Source organism: Poecilia formosa, unplaced genomic scaffold, assembly GCF_000485575.1.
Source record: "Poecilia formosa unplaced genomic scaffold, Poecilia_formosa-5.1.2 Scaffold67, whole genome shotgun sequence".
NCBI classification, from domain to species: domain Eukaryota; kingdom Metazoa; phylum Chordata; class Actinopteri; order Cyprinodontiformes; family Poeciliidae; genus Poecilia; species Poecilia formosa.
In genome coordinates, this window is record NW_006800006.1 from 174493 (window position 1) to 192022 (window position 17530).

A 17530-nucleotide genomic window follows, 5' to 3' on the forward strand; every position below is an offset into this window, starting at 1 on the left:
TGAGATCTAGATCTCAATGGGGTTTAGCTGGTTAAATAAAGAGAAAAAAAAATGCATTGGATTTTAAGCTGCTTTATTCTGGACTTTTCTTGGTCAGTTTTTTTGTTGCTGTGGTGAACTATTTGATCTGCAGTCTTGCAGAGACAACAGCATTACCATTCCAGAATTGGATGGTGAGCCACAGCTCAAAGGACCAAATAAACTGATAGATTGTGACCAAACTGGTCACTAACAATGAAACTTTGAATGAACATTGACAGATACATTGAGAAGTAATAAATGACACATTGGACAAACATTTGACACATTGAAAAGACTATGAATTATTATTTTTTCCAAAAGGGCTCAATTTTGTTTATTTGTAAACTGGGATCCAAATATCTCAATGACTTAATTCTCTTCTCTCACAAACTGTGTATGTTTTCCTCTGTTGTTGCTCAGACCTAGGCTCCCACAAATTCTGAATTTTCTGATCAGACCCAACATCCCCTACAAGTCTGTAGTATAGGTATTAGTCATTGAAGTAACTTACCTTACTTGTTATCTAATAACTATCAAGGATATTAGAAGTAACCTTCCTTAAGGGTTATGTACATTACATAACCCTTTAAATTTTCTTTTTTTAAATTGTGAATAAATGTTCCTTACAAACTAACTATCCCACATCTTAGGGACACAATACTTACACTATCAAAGTCTGAGATGATCTCGTTGAGAAACCGTAGACATTCAATGCCACCATTATTGATGCTCTCCTCTGTGTAAAAGTCAGAGAAGTTGGGAATTGAGGCAAACATGACACCAATCTCATCGTATGACTGGCTGTACAACTCCTGAAAAAAATAAATGCATAAATCAATTCAGAAGCAAGAAAAAGTGAGATTCCAATCTGTTATTTCCTGAATATTTGAAGGTTTAATTGTAAAATCAATTATTCCATTTTCTCTAACTTTTGCAAATGGTAGTATGGTTAGGGGTTTAAGATCTCAAGATGTAAAGGGCATGAGAAATAAAATGTATAATTATTATTATTATAAAAGCATGTTAATCTACACAGAAAACTCTCATTACTTGTTATCCAGGTCACTCTTCCAAATAAGATCTGGATCTCAATGGGGTTTTACCTTGTTAAGTAAATGAAATAAAAACAAGTTGGAATTTAATTATGGAAAATTTAGTTTAGTTTGGAACAACATAAAAGTTTGAGTTTAAACTTTTTGTAGAATTATGTTAAAGAGATTTGAATTATTTCTTAGAAAAAAATGATTTGAGTAAGAGTGACTTAAATTTGTCATGTTAAAAACACTTAATGAATTCAGTTTAAAAAAAATTGTAAATTGAGTTGTACAAACTTAATTGAGCTGGATCATCATTGTAATATATTTGGCTTCTTGTCTAATGCTTTACATGAAGGAGCGATCCTGTTGGGAAGCTGCTGGGGTTTTTGGTTTCTTTGGGGTTTTTCTTCCATTTCCTCTAGTCATCCACCAGATGGAGAAAGGACATTGCCCATCACTGGCTGAAGATACAAATTCACATCATCAGCCAGTGTATAAGAGAAGCCAGTTGCCAGTCCTTCAGTGCCTGAGCGTTAGCCATTCATGGTACTCTGCGCCCCTCAGTGTTTGCTCTTCCTGAGTCTCTCTTGAGTGTTTAACTCAACTCTCCTTTGTGATCTCCTTGCAGATTCTGTAGTGGGGCTCTGGGTGTTACCCTTTGTGTCTCCTGAGTCCTTCCAGTTCGACAACAAGAAACTCCATAAAGAAACCTCTGGTTCGTTATTCCACGACTGGCGATATTCCTCTTCTTGTGCTGCTACCTGTCTCCACGCCAACAAAAACAACAACCTAGCAATCATCACCGCTCTTGTCTCTCTGGCTTCCCTGGAAACAGTTTCACTCGCACCTGGACCAAACATCTCAAGAAACTAAGCCCCAGCACCAGCCTTTCTTCCCCCCTGGCAGATGTATCTCCACTGCACAAGTAAGGTCATCCTCTCAATCTCTCATTCACAATCTGTCGAGCTGAGCTCACTTCTCATCTCCTCTGTCCTCAGTGCTCCAGATCCCCCCCAGCCGTTCCAGTCCCCTGACAAAGGAAGCTCATTCATGTCTTTGTGTACAATAAACTTTATTTTACTGATTCATCCATCTCCTGAGTGCGTCCTGTATGTGGGTCAAATGATCATTTGTGGATGCTTCAGTTAGTTTTATTGGTAACCAAGACAACAGACGTAACGTTGCAACCTTACATGTGAGCATGCGCTGGTGGGTATTACTATAACCCCACTAACTAGAACCAGCACCAATACATAATCAACATCAGCATACTACATGCCTCCGTTTTTAATTTAAAACTCCTGCAACTTTTTATTTTTCTATTAATTAGAAATGTATAACCCAAAAGCTAACCAGAATCTAACTTTGCATAAATAACTTGCATAACAATATTAAACATCTATTGCTCTGCTATATACTTTGAACTGCCTTGTTGCTGAAATGTACCGTAGTATATAAATATACCTGACAGGTCCACAGTTTAGTATGTTTTGGAGTGACTCCTCTTCACAAAATGTCTTCTCATAAAGCCTTTATCTTTTCTGATCATCACTCTCAAATTTATTTCCCTTCCCCCTCGCCTCCCTCCCCCAAGTTTCTTTTATCACAGAGGGTCACCCTAAAGTCTTCACTTAACATACCCTAATTGAGCTGTAAATGGTTCAGAGCTCACTTGGGTGCCATGAGTCACTTGGGTTTTTTTATAATTCTGTAAAAAGTTGGACTTTTACTTTAGTTGTGGATTGATCAAAATTACCTAAGATGTTTTATATGCCATACAAGTTTAAAAAACAAAATTGTTCTTACTTAATTAGGGCAATCAATGTCAAATGTAACAGATTTGTTTAAAATAATTTTCTGCACATCAAGTTTTGCTTTACCTTTAGACCATTTAGAAATTTCCACAAATGGAAATGATGAACTGGATTTCTGATCTCAGGGGTGTGCACTGACCTGACGTTTAGAAAGGTAAAAACTAATTGTAACAACAAAGGTCTTACCTCATCCCTTTTCTTGGAACCCAGGAAGTGTCGAGCCACGTGTTCAGGTAACATGTTTGTTACGAGAGCTTCATTCCAGCGCCTCATTTCATATACTTTCTCCTTCTGCTCATGGACTTCTATCTTCCATAAGAAAAGCGTGCGAGCAAGCTTCTCCACCTTCAACCAGGACAGTTGATATTAGCATTATTAATTAATAATATTAATTAGCATCAGACATGCATAGAATTAAAAGCTCATAAGAGCTTGTTTTAAATGGCCAAAGCACTTCATACATTTCACATTTTAATTCATCCTGACATACACATTCATATGCTGATGGTGCTGCTGGATTGCGGCGACATCTGCCCTGGGACAGTCTGACAGAAACAAGGCTGCCATTCACCAGCACCACCAGGCCCTCTACTGTTGTGTCCTTCGCCAAGACAATTCAGAGGCTGATGGAGCAGGAACTGAACCGGTGGGTTTAGGAACTGAACTGGAACTCTTACTAAGACCGTCCTATTATGTTTACTTAATTTGTCAATATACACACTATATTGCCAAAATATTTGTTCACCCATTCAAATAATCAGAATCAGGTGTTCCAATAACTTCCATGGCAACAGGTGTATAAAATGAAGGACCTAGGCATGCAGACTGTTTTTACAAACATTTGTGAAAGAATGGGTCGTTCTCAGGATCTCAATGAATTCCAGCACGGAACTGTGATAAGGATGCCACCTGTGGAACAAAACCAGTTGTGAAATTTCCTCGCTCCTAAATATTCCACGGTCAACTGTCAACTGTATTATAAGAAAATGGAAGTGTTTGGCATGTTCAGTTGACACAATTGAACATATGTCACTGAATAGTCAATCAGTTATGTGGGTTTGTCGTCCCACAGTAAATGCCCCTTACCTGGAGGACAAAATTGCCAGGTCTACCATGAGCTACAGTCTGGCTACTGGTTTGCTACTTGCTTGCTATTAAATGTGATTTAGTGGAAAATAATCGGAAAAATGTTAAAAGTTATCAGTGGAACATGCACAAGACACCCTTTACCCAGAGCATTTAGAGCATTTACTTTATTCCATTGTCAAAACGGAAGTCTGGAAAAATGTAAAAGTTGGACAAATGCCTGCAGCTGACCTCATGAACAGCTGAATACAGTGATCAACGGTATTAAAACATGCTCGCATGAAGGTTTTCTCATCATTACATCATATGCTTAATGGTTAAATTACAGATCGATGCATCAAGCTTGGTCCAAAACAATAAATGTGTGCTGTTTCTGCAGTCTCTTTGTAAAGCAGTAACTTCTCAGGCATGTGGTACAAATATTCATACACAGCCTGACATACGTGATCAAAACATAGTTCAGATACACACTATTAAGTAATTGCTCACCTGCTTGTTGCAAGTGCAAAACATGCATGATACAACTACGCTGAAGATGCATAGACATGACAAAAATCACGACTGGTCAAATATTTGGAAGATTTAAAAATACATATAATTAAATAGATGAAAAATATCCTCCAGCAAAGCCAGTTTTGAGCAGCAGGACAATAACTCCAGCACATCATCATGCTACATCTGGATGTTCTGGGTCTAAAGCCAAAAGGCTCAGATTATATTTGCTGCATATTCCAACAAACTGTGTTGGCAAAAATGTCTCAGTGGGACGGCTAACCAGCAGAACTGCTGACAATATTTTTTGCAATAAAAACAAAATGAAAAACACCACGATTAAACGTTAATGTACTTGTTATTTAAGAAATAAAAACAAATTTCAACAGCCAACAGAGACCTGAAAACCATAAGTAGTCATTGATATTGAAGATAAAATAAGTAAAAAAAAAATAAAAAAATTGTACAAAAAATCAATTTCTCTGTGGTTTCCAAAAATAACTCCGTGGGTCTGATGTATGAGTCGTTCAAAATACTTTGCTTGTCTTGCTTTCATTGCATGGCTGACTTTTGGATGAGCAAAGAGGAAAGAAAACTATTGGGGAAATTATTTTTCGACTTGACAGCAAAATATTATCTGCTCTGGGCAAAGTGTGGGTGAGCATTTGGTCCGGACCCGTATACGGACATGGGCTTGATGTCTTTTTTTTTAAATCCCAACGGATGGAAAGAAAACACTGCCACAGTTCTATAAATATAGCATTTGGGCCTGATGTGGCGCAAATACAGAATTATTATTTCATTTTTAGGAAGATTTGGTCCAGACCCGGACTGGATCAGAGCCAAAGCTTTTCTGAGGTGCCAGAGCGGTTCATGATCCCAACCCAACCCGGAGCTGGTGCATACATAAACCCAAGTGACTGTCATGTGATCTGGAGCCTTCATAGATTTGATCAGATCTTGATGCTGTAGGTTTGTCTGTATATAAACACAGAGATGTCAGTCACAGATTGTCAGAGTTGGGTCCATCCTATGTAAATGTCTGGTGGGACCATGAGACGGGGAGGGCTGTAAAATGCCCTGCCCGGGGGGCAAAATTGTTTCCATTTCTATTTTTCTTACATGTTTTAAATATTATATTTCTTTTAATTAAATTAGAAACATTAGAATACTATCCAAATGACTTTCTTCTACAATTATTATTGAAGGTTTCCTCAAATAAAGGCATTTGAAAAACCTTCAATTAAATTCAAGTGCCTGTCGTGGCCTTCTAGGTTCCAAAACCAAACATTTCCAACAAAAGCCCTGGGTGGTAACATGTGGTTTGATTCTTGCCTCTTGCTTCATGTGAACTTACATGTCTGGAGAAGTAATAGAAGCTGACCATCATAATGAAGATCATAACTGTCATGGTGAACTTGGAGGGAACCATCTCTGAGCTGGAAAAAGAAAAGTGTCATTCTAAAATATCAAGGTGAAAACCAATGTTCCATTCCTAGTTAAAGGACGAATTGCTATTTATATTCCCTATTTCCTGCAAAGTGGGGCTTTTGTACAATGCCCCTATTTTGGTGTTCTAGCATAGAACTGGAGAACATACGATTTGTGTAACCCAGAAAATTGTCATACATCATAGGGTGTTGAAGCTCCCACATGTGCAACAGCTGAGTTAATGTTAATGCTTTCTTAAGGACTGCACTCCTCCGGTTCAGAGAATTTTCTTCTCTTTCCCAGTGATGGAAGAACAAAATTACATAATTCAGTTTTGCAGTCTGTCTGGGAGCTCTGCAGCTTACCTCTGGTCAACCATCCAGACAAAATGCATTTTTCTTATGTGGAGTCTGACAACTTTATATACTGTTGAGACGCTTTACCAAGGTCGAGAAAGAGTCACATGCTGTTAGACAAAAGGCCGATTGTAAAGAGTTACATTTTTGATTCTGTTAGACGCTAAGGCCCATTCCTCAGACAACAGAAACTTATCAGGCCACAGAGACCTGGTGTGATTTCAGGGAGTGTCTTCAGTTCATATAATCAGCTGCCCTCCTCCTTCTCCTCAGACGCTGCACAGACTTTTTTAGAAACTCTTCTCGAATGTAATGGTAAAGCGTCTCCTTTCAGCGCTGAAAGTGAAAAAAATAAGTAAAGTCTGAATGCTTTTCTTGGCTGATTTTATGCTCCATGTGTCAATATAAATTATGATTCATCGATTAGGATGAATCATACACACAACATACATAAGACGTATGAGTGTTTCCTAAGAACCTGACACTTTGCAGAGACTGTACTTATTTCTACTACTTCAAATAAAAGATAGTTGACTACTCTTGTGGAATTTGCGTTGCCCTTTACTCTCACAGAACGTTTTCTGTTTTCAGAAAGTTTTACCTGTATTCTTGGAAGCGAACCATGTCGTAGTGGTCAAAGATGTCTTTCCAACTGTAGATGTTAACGATGCCAGTTGTTGCTGTTATAAGTAGCATCAGCGTAAGCTTGACCATGTGACTGACCTGAACTAGCATGGTAGTGGCTATTAGTGCAAGCACTGCTATAAAGCTGAAATATTTAGGATTATTCACGCATCCTCCAAGCCTGGACTGTGAAGATGAGGAAGAAAACGGAGCCGCTGTGGTGCTGCCTGAATCTGGGACTTCAGGCGTACAACTGAGCTAAATATCAAAGAGACATAAAGGGAAATCAATGGTTATTTCTAAATATTTTCTCTTTCAGAAATGATCCATTCAGGTTAGGATTTTAACATGGTTTTCTAATTAATGGCTGCTCTAGATGCACAGGAGTTTTCTCTGTAAACATGAATTTACAGAAATTACAAAACCCTCTTGTTTCTGTAGAAATAAGTCAAAGCCACTTACCATATCTAAAAGGTCTGCCATGGTTAAGATGAAAATAGCTGCAATGGCCCACGTATTTCGAGCCCAACGGGTGTGGTCAATCCAGATTGAGAAAGACACCAACTTTTTGGGAAAGACCTTAAATGAAAGGATATATTTTGTAAACTAAGCCAATCATTTGCAACTTATCTTTTTCATACCACAACAAACGGTACACAACTGGTTTCTTTTATTAGTTTTACACAATCTAGCTTTAATAATTAGTTTTGCTTCCCACAGCCTAGATAGACAAGAAGTTGAGGAGCAAAATATTCCATTACTGCTTTATTTTTACTTGGTTCTTTTTATTTAGAACTTAAAATTACAGATTGTATTTTGTTTTCTTCACACACCTCATCTTGCTTCCATACCCTACAGCCAAATGATAATGCTGCAAATGTCCATTGTCTTTCAATGTGCAGGTGGTCAGCCCAATGTCTTCCATGTTAGAAAGTCAACAGAATGTGACTCTCCCATGTAACACTGTGTGGAATCACCACAGCATTTGTGATTTGTTCTTTACACAAATCAAACAATTTTCCTTTTTTTGGAATGAGACTTTCTGCTACTTCTGTAATTCCGGTAAAATAAATGAGAAAATGTGTATTTTGCAGACACTGTTGTGACATTTTTCCTTCTGCGGTGTTCTTTCAAAAAACAGTCAATGATTGTAAGGCAGCTAATTTGGGATGAGTACTGTAGTTTTGGGATCAGAGTTTACAATCAGATAATCACCTTGGGGTTGAAACCAACAAGATACCAAGGCAAGATCACTGCAAATGCTCTGGGTAAAGCATGTCAAGTGCATGTTCCCCTCCCCACTGCCAATGTTTAACCTTTTTTTTTTTTGGATTATTTTTCATTAAATTTATATAACTGGTGCGCATTCCTAATAATAACCCTGATAAAAGCCCACATTTTATCAGAAGTTAATTTCCTCTAGGTAAAGGGCGTGTAACACAGGATAAATTGTGTCCACTGATTGGTCAGTTGCTGACAAACCCACTGGACTGGTTGACAGGTGGCGTGACATCAATTTTAGTTGTTTTTTTATATCTTTTAGTAGAATTTTTTTATTTATTATTATATTTTAATATTTTAAATTTAAAATAAATATTTAAATATTTTAAAATATTTATAAAAATCTGTAGAGGTTTTTAAAAAAATTTTTAGTTAGAGAAAACTAAGGGTAGACTGACATTCACAATCAGTTACGAGTACCTCTTAACTCTTGTGGCATTGCAGGCATGTAAAATTACAATATTTAATGCAGTATTGACGGTACTAAAAAGCCTTAAGCGCCATTTAGACTAAGTCTATATTTTCTGTTCTCATGAGATTGACTGGCTTACTTTGTGTAGCTTGTTGACCTAAACTGAGTTTGTGAAAGCATCTGTCAATATTTCCATATTGACCTGCCTGGTAAATGTCAGGAAATGACATGACTACACAAAATCAAAAGTATTACATAAAACCCAAACACCCCAAGAGTTATGTGGTATCCAAAGCTACACTTTTATAGATAGATAACAATAGTTTAATAAGTTATGTTAGTGTATGATGGTGTAGAAATAGCTTTGTAACTCACTCCTGGAAAGATAGCCGCAAGAGAGCAGATTGTCAGGATAAACAGCAAAATCTCTCCTACTCCAAAGGTGATGTAGTTTATAATGAGCCTGTTTAAAAACAAACATACCAGATAACATTTGGGACCAAGAGCAGTTTGTCAAAAACATTAATGAAACTTTTTCACAATTATTTTTTTATCTGTGTTATGAAGTGCTATGGGAAATGATTTTGGTGTAAAACTGACCTGGGGTCTATGAGTGCCTCCATTACTGTAGTAAAGAGAAGAACAACACAGGAGCAACAGAACGCAGCACCACTCTGCTTCTCCTTCTCAATAGAATAACGAACCTCTAGGTCTGGATCCACAAACCTCAAAGAAAGTCTGTTGGTGTGTTTTCCCTTCAGACTGTCAAGACATTAAAGTTCAGGGGTTATAATGAGAGCCTTTACATTTTTGGCATTCTCTGATATTTTTTTAACTATTCTAAAAAAATGCACATCTGTTCTCTAATATGCTTCCATGTTTTTTTATGTGGGTGTCTATTGACTCAATCCCAAAACTGAATCAGGTTTTATGTCTTGTGGGTTAGTCAGGGAGTTGTCCATATACATTTCATGAATTAGATCTGTTTTGGTGTAAAATGTCGAGATTACATTTGTTCTGAATTGGCACAATGCAAAAATGAACTATTTTAAATTAAGCTTAATTCAACAAAATTTTATTTGGTTGCATACTATGAGAAGGTTTATCTCAGAAAACACAATATGACTGGCATGCCTCTTTGTAAGCCAGTCAATTACCTGGCAAGCATAAATGCCTATAAATGAATACCAGGAAATATTTGGGCTATGCCAGAATTATTTCTAAATCTAGATTTTTTTTCTTATGGGGCAAATAAATGACTAATTAACTTTCATAAAATAAAAAAAGAAAATATTTAAAACTTAATTGAATTGCTTCAATTGGTAACAAGTAATTCAATTATGTTTATCCAACTTAATTCATTAAGTTAAATTAACAAATTTAAGTCAGTCTTACTCAAATCATATAGCTTACTTCAAATAAAAAGTAAACTAATAAAGGATTTTTTGGCTCAGGCTGCCTTTATTTGAGAGCAGTTAGACAGGAAAGTGGGTAATGAAAGAGGGGGAAGACATGTGGCAAAGATCATCAGGCCGGGAGTCGAACCTGTGACAGCGCCTCCACAGCATGAGGGGTGGTACAGGATCTGTTCCTGGTGAAGCTTGTGTCATGATGTCAGACGTCGGATACAAACGTGGCTTTGCATTTAATTGTTTCAAGTAAAGTGAAAGTAAAAAGTTCCTTTAAGTAAAAAAAAAAAATTAACTTTTAAGTTAATTCAACACAAAAAAGTAAGTTAAGTAAATTAAGTGAGATTAATGTCCATAACATGAACTGCAGCCTAAAGACACTTTTTAGAGTGTAGACTTATAAATAATTTATACTTTTTTTTCATTCTTTTGTAATGTTGCCTAATATTAGTTGTGTTGTAAAGTGGCTTTATGTAGATATTAAAAATTAAAGGAGCCAGTTCTCAATCACGGCAAAGTTGCTTAAAGTTTAACTGGTTGCTGTGTTTAAGGTTCTTATCTTCCTTCTGTCAGCACCACATGAAGAGAGAGACATTGAACACTTTGTTTTGTGTAAAATAAAAAGCACATTATGACTTCACTCATCTCTCAACTTCCCACCGCTCTTCCAAACACAGACAGGACTCTAGTACAAATTAGGACTTACACTTTTACATAAACAATATACCATATTTTCCGGACTATAAGCTGCTACTTTTTACCTACGCTTTGGACCATGCGGCTTACATGTGGATTTTTCTTCAACCACCAGGGGGCTCTTTAACAGGAAGTGAATCATTGTAAGTCAAAATTGGAAATAAAAGAAGAAAGCGCTCATTAAAACGGAATTAGGTTTTAATAGGGAATTGAAATGTGAGAATGTTGTTGATCAGTTAAATAGCATTGAGGGGAAAAAGAAGATTTTTTGTTTTTTAAATAATACTGGGATCGTTATGAGAATATGAGGTATAGATATTAGGATCCAATAGATGGCAGTAGTGCAACAATAATGGAAATAATGGATGCAAGCTGCCGTTAAAATCTGAAGAAGAAGGAAAAAAAAGCGCCCATTTTCATTTAGCACATGCTAGCAGCCGACAGTAAGGAGATTTTTCTCTTCAAACTCATAATCAGTTCAGTTAAATCTAAACTTGTCAACTTTTTCTTTTTCAACCATAATAAATGTGATATTCAATTGACCTGTTATGACTCAGATTTTGGGTGTCCGCTCCCCTCTGCTGCTGCATCGTTGTGGAAAACCTGGAGCGGCAGAGAAATCTGTGGCTTATAGTTCGGTGCACCTTATAGTCTGGAAAATACAGTAATTTAGAACTAAAGCATGTCATTTCAGCTTCAAATATGCTCAAAGCAGACTTGCACATGATTGCCTTGGGATATATCAACATTTGCTGCAACAGACTGGCAACACAACCTTTAGCAGAGCATTTTCATTGAAACTACAACCAGTATAGATACAACAATGGAAGAATATATAAGATGCGCTTATTTAGCGGTCAGGAAAGAATTTTGGGGAATCAGTTTTCTGACTGGAAGAAAATGTCAGTATCACTGGTCATTTCTGGTTCAAAAGGAAAAAATTGACACTTACGCTTGAACTGTTTCTCTCTCCAACAGAGCCTCATTAAGCAACTTGTTGAGCTCTTGCTCATTCTCTTGGGCATCAATCACCCGTTCAGCCAGGTCCCGCAGTCGGAGCCTCCTCCGTGGATTTGGAAAAGATGGGTTCACTACCTGCAGTCCCAGAAAAATAAAAACAAAATTGTGTGCTATTGTTATTGTTTCTTTGCTGGTTTATTCATTACATAAAGTGGTATTCTCATATTATAGACCTACCTCTATAATAAGGTTTTTTTCCTCTCTTGATCTCAAAGGCAACCGCTTTTTTCTTCTGGTCCCTCCCTGCCCTTGCCTGTCTTTTTCTATATTTTTGGAGCCTTTCTTTTCACATCCTCCAAATCTACAGATTATGGATCTGGTCAACCAGTCTCTCAATGCAATTGATCAAATTTTCTCAACGAGAAGACTGAGCACAGGAGAGCCCTAATGTCCTACGTGGACACACCCGGCACGATTCACCCTGGATTTATTCATGATAACAGGATTTCTGCTGTTTGGAGCTTGTGGATTCCTCGATTATCGACAAATTTGTGACGGACTTGGCCAAACTAGCAAACACTCAGACTGTTGGTGTGGACAGAGACGCAAGTTGGATGTGAGTCTTGCCGAGACTCGCAGCCCAGCTGAGGACTCAAAACTCACTAACGGAATGGAATCGATCTTGGAGAAGTTGCTAGTTTCAGCTCAGTGGAACGACCAAACTAATTTGGATAATTGGGAACTGAGATGTATTGAAGGGACTTTAGGAAGATTGAAATTTATAATCTACCCGACCTAAGACATTCTGTATCTGAATAGGCTTTTCCCGTGTGGCCTTGGAAGGGCTGCATATTTCCAATCTCCTTGAAGATATGTAAACGTAACACTCCTTCCCACCTCACCCCCTCCTGTATCCATGGAGCTGTGGAGCTGAGCGCTCCCAAGAACATTCCTCGATGATAACACCTTTATCGGACTTCTGCCGGGAGCCTGAGCAATGTGGTTTCATGATCCTTTGATGGTACCGCCTTCACTCATGTCTTTGTTTTGCCCTTTGTTTTGTCTGAATGTTGCCATTTCTCCTAAGGTGTCCTTTTCTCTTTTTTATTTTATTTAGTTTACCTGTTAGAAGCTGTGGAGTACTCTCTATTTAACCCAGAAAAGGAATTAGATTAGTAACTCTTTAGCTTATTTTTTCAGAAACTGTAGCGTACTCACAACTTAGATGCAGCGACCAGAAGCCCAAAGGACACTTTTGGATGATTGTCAATATGGATTTAGAGCCAAAACATCAACTTCAATGGCCAAAATACAACCAGTAGAAGATATAGAAAATGTAATGATAGAAAACAATATACTGTGGGAGTGTTATATAGACATAAAACGTATTTGACACGATAGACAATTAATTACTTTTACATAAATTAGAGAAATATGGTGTATGAGGCATTGTAGTCTTGGATAAAGAGTTCCCTGCATCAAAGGTATCAATATGTACAAATAAGTATCATACATTCTGATTTACTAGAAGTTACCTGTGGAGGCGGTAGTGGGTCCTAAACTTTTATTTTACTTTACATTAATGATATATGAAATTAATTTAAGTTGTTAACATTTACTTTATTTGCTGATACTATCACACCATATTCATCTGGTAATAGTTCAGACCAGGTTCTCACATGCATAGTAGGAAAAAATATAAAATTTATCAAAATATCAAATATTTGACCTGACTGCTTACCCTTGTGTCCAACTCTTCTGGTTCTTCAGGTGTGTTGCAGGCTGCCTCCACGCTGCCGTTACACTCTGTTGTGTTGATTAATAGTGGGGAATTTCCATTAGAAGAGGTTACTGACAGCTTCTGAGAAAAAAACAAAACATGGGTCTTCTGTGATTATGAGTGAAAACTTACCAACTATGTATGTATGTAGTTCTAAAACCTTATTTCACGGCTTTTTCAAAGAAAAATGTTTAAACGTTTTCAAAATTACATCTCTCTTCCGTCCTGTCTTCTTGTACATACTGGTGATGAGAACAGTGAAAATGTTTGAACATTAACATACTTGCTGTGAGTGTCTGGATGTTTAACTAACCACAGGACTGATTCCATTTCTTCCCAGGGGATCTTTAGATACCGTCACCAGGTAGGTCTCAATACCTCTCTCTCTCAGGTAGTCACAGCGATCGCCTCCATTTCCTGGCTCCACATTGAACTCTCCATGAAGACACTCCATGGTACTTTGTGAGATGTGAACACGTCTAATCCAATAGCACAAAAGAATGAAACATCAGATTTTTGTTTTTAGTTATTGTTTTTGTTTTGTTTGTTTTACCAGCCGCCCTGCAACAGACTGGCGACCTGTCCAGGATGTACCTCGCCTCTCGCCCGGAACGTTAGCTGGAGATAGGCACCAGGACCCCTCCCGACCCCACTGAGGGACAAGGGTGTTCAGAAAATGGATGGATGGATGGATGTTTTACCAGCCCAAAAAACATTTTTTGGAGAGAAAATTGCCTTTTGGTGTCTGGTGTGATTAAAAAAAACTGCCCATTTTTGTATTTTAGTACACCTTTATCAAATTGAAGAACTTATACAAATCAATTTGCATTATATGGCTTTTTCCCCCCCAACTTTTAACATTATGTTCTCTGTTCTCTTATGTTCTCAGAAAGCCATCCGAACTGGCTTTCTGTTAAGCTGTGACATGTTGAGGATGGTGTCACAGCTAGTGTGTCCTACAGATGACATATTTGCCCTTGCCTAGTGCTGTCTCCATTGGCTGAACTTTTCCTCTGTGTTGCCTTTAAAGTGTCTCAGAGCTCATCTGTCAAGATGTGTTTCTCTCACAAAGGAGACATCACTCCTAAAGGTGACACCACTAACGGAGTTCCTACTAATGATACATTCTGACTTCTCTATAACATAGAAAAGATTCCAGGATCAGAGCTTCTGTTTTTTTCTGTATCTGCTCCGTCTTCTCCAATCCCCATTCGGTAGCTCATACCGACTCAGGTTCTGGTTCTGCTGGAGGTTTCTTCTTTGGAAAGTCAACAACACATTGCACAGGACTGTCCATGGGATTGTTGAAGCATTTACTTCAGGAGGAGCGAACGCTTCAAGTCAATGACTTGATGCTCTGCTGGGTTTCCAAAAATAGAATTTTCCTCTAAGCTAATTTGAATAATAAACTAAGCTTAATGCACTGATTGATAACTAGAATTGATTGGATTTATAAGAAATTTAATTGAAATGCCTTGTTTTTTGCCAAGGTAGGCAGGCAAAACACCACACACACTGTCTGCTACCTGGCCTGAACAGTGAAAACTGGGATTCTTCCATAAAGACACCTCCAGATGTGCCAGACTATCAAATATGAGCATTTGCCAACTCAAGTCGGTTACAGCGACAAACTGCAGTCAGGTTGAGACCTCGTTGAGGACAATGAGCATAGATAAATCTTGTTTTTTTGTTTGTTTGTTTGTTTTTATTACCGGTATGTATTTTATAATCTGCTTGCTTTTATGTCAAGGTGACCTTGGGTGTCCAGAAAGGCGCCTACAAATAAAATGCATTATTATTATTATTATATGACCTTCCGAGATGGTTTCTGACAGTTTGTGCAGAAATTCTTTGGTTGTGCAAAGAACTGGTTGTGTTTCAGCAGCTGTCTAGGCGGCTGATCTCAGATGATCCTGGAGGTGAACATGTTGGATGTGGAGGTCCTGGGCAGGTTTGGTTATTTCTGCGTGGTCTGTAAATGTGGGGCCGGTTGATGTACTACCAAATTCTCAGAAATGCCTTTAGAGACGGCTTATGGGACAAGAATGAACATTCAGTTCACGGGCAGCAAGTTCTGCTTGACATCCCTGGAGTCAGAATGCCAATCGCATGCTCCCTCAAAACTTGTGACATCTGTGGCATTCAGGTGTGTGATAAAACAACATATTTCAGAGTGATCTTTTATTGTGGCCAGCCTAAGGGACACCTGTTCAATAATCATGGTGTCTACTCAGCATCTTGAGCTGGAATGGATTACCATATCTATGCAAAGGAGAAGTGCTCGCTATCTCAAATTTAGACAGATTTGTGAGCAATATAGAAAATGTATCAAAAATGTTTTAGATCTTTGAGTTCATCAAATGAAAAATGGGAACAAAAACAAAAATTTTATGTTTGTTTTTTTCTTGAATGTAGATGGATTTGTTTGTGAAATTTGTGCCATTCACTACAAAATGCTGTCTTAGTGTAATGCTCAGGAGAAAATGTCACGGTCAGACAGTGGGGAAATGGGAGGTTGCCCTGTCAATACATTCTGCCACAACAAGCCCTTTGTGGACATTAATGCTCTTGACATGACCTGAAATGAAAATAAGTTTGACACCCTCGAGTTATATGAACAGAACTTGCTCTTACCCTGGAATGCCTCCTGCTTCCATTTTGTTGGCTACTGTGACATCCGTAGACCAAACATCATACTGCCAGCGTTTCTGTCCCAGCACTCCTCCAAGTACTGTTCCACTGTGAACTCCAACCCTCATATCAACATTGGTTTGGGTTTTTTCACGAACATACCTAGGGTAGTTTCACAAAAATGTATGCTAAATAAAAGGCAACACAAGGTCCCCTTAAAAGAGAAAGTTCCTGTACAAAAGCTTATTTTCTTATATCTAAAAACTGAAAACAGCTAGAATACATTTTGAACCAACAATGTATAAAAGGTAATTATTTCTTAAACACAGAGATGACAATGCACATTAGAGAATATGGAAGAATTAGCCATAAAGGGTAGTTTTCATCTGTAATCCTTCAGTGTAAAAATTATAAATATAAAAGCAGTGTACACAAGTTAACAAGAATTTTAAACAAAAATTTGTCAAACATATCATGTAACGAACTTACAAACTAATTAACTAATTTCAGTACTGGTTATATACACATTCCACCAGTATTTTATTCCATAGAGATTTTAAAGGTGTATTTTAAAGATACATACACTTTTATAATCACGGTTTTAGGTTAAATAGAGACCAAACTTCTCTCATTTTAGGTTAGTTAGAATTACCAAAATTATTTCTAGTTGCAAAATAAATAAAATTGGTTTCCATGGCAGCATTGAACAGATGCAGTGGCTTGGAGCATCTCTCACTGCCTTGTTTTTATTTGGTTTTAATTTTTATTAAAATGACTAGGATCATCAACAGTTAAGATCTTTTCCGCATTGGATTACGGAGTGAAGAGTGCATAATCGAGGACTTTATACAGATGCACAACAGCCAGCATGTTTGGCAAGGGATCCAGCACATCACCAACTTCAGATCAAACAACACCACCAAAATCTCTGGGGGATGCTTCACTGGCAGAGGAGATCATTCATTTCTTTGCCCATTTTGAGGCCGAATTACTGTAGCTGTCAATTCCTCCTCAGCCTGACCATCACTGAACAGAAGGTATGGAGAACCCTGAGGGTAGTGAACTCTCGGAAAGCTGATGGACCTGATGGTACTATTAGAGGAAAATCTGTAATCTAGTTCTCTGGTGGTTTTTGATATGTTTTCGGTTTCTAACGCCAGTTAGCAAAAATGATTCACACTACCCATCATCTGTTAGGGATCTATATTAAAAATATTAGGGTAATAGAGATGCCATCCTGTGTCACTGAATGCATGTCAGCCTGACCAAAGTGCTGCATCCTAATCAATTTCTTCAATGATCTCTTTAAGCTTGGAAAGAATCAATAACTTTCCATCAGAGTGATCAATATAACACTGAGGGCAAAGTCACCAACAAAGTCCTTTATAGATGGACAGATGACTGACATGAAACAGCACCAGGTCATTCCTGTACAGTATTTGGCATCACTGAGAACCACCCTAATATGGAAAAAACTATATATATATATATATATATATA

The 17530-nt window shown here is 37.7% G+C and overlaps 1 protein-coding gene across 3 annotated transcripts in view; it reads right to left on the reverse strand.

Moving 5' to 3' along the window:
* The window catches only part of adcy3a (adenylate cyclase 3a), a 54810-nt gene that overhangs the window by 10863 nt on the left and 26417 nt on the right, over nt 1–17530 (reverse strand). For 2 of the 3 annotated variants that reach the window (XM_007554838.2, XM_007554837.2), the window contains 11 exons: nt 16034–16192; nt 13713–13878; nt 13361–13480; nt 11612–11754; nt 9155–9316; nt 8930–9017; nt 7324–7440; nt 6839–7119; nt 5808–5889; nt 3059–3217; nt 687–833 (listed from right to left, as the gene is read on the reverse strand). In XM_007554838.2, coding sequence (XP_007554900.1) covers nt 687–833; nt 3059–3217; nt 5808–5889; nt 6839–7119; nt 7324–7440; nt 8930–9017; nt 9155–9316; nt 11612–11754; nt 13361–13480; nt 13713–13878; nt 16034–16192 — 1624 coding nt within the window. The remainder of the gene's footprint in view (nt 1–686; nt 834–3058; nt 3218–5807; nt 5890–6838; nt 7120–7323; nt 7441–8929; nt 9018–9154; nt 9317–11611; nt 11755–13360; nt 13481–13712; nt 13879–16033; nt 16193–17530) is intronic. The other variant, XM_016672862.1, reaches the window with a different exon arrangement.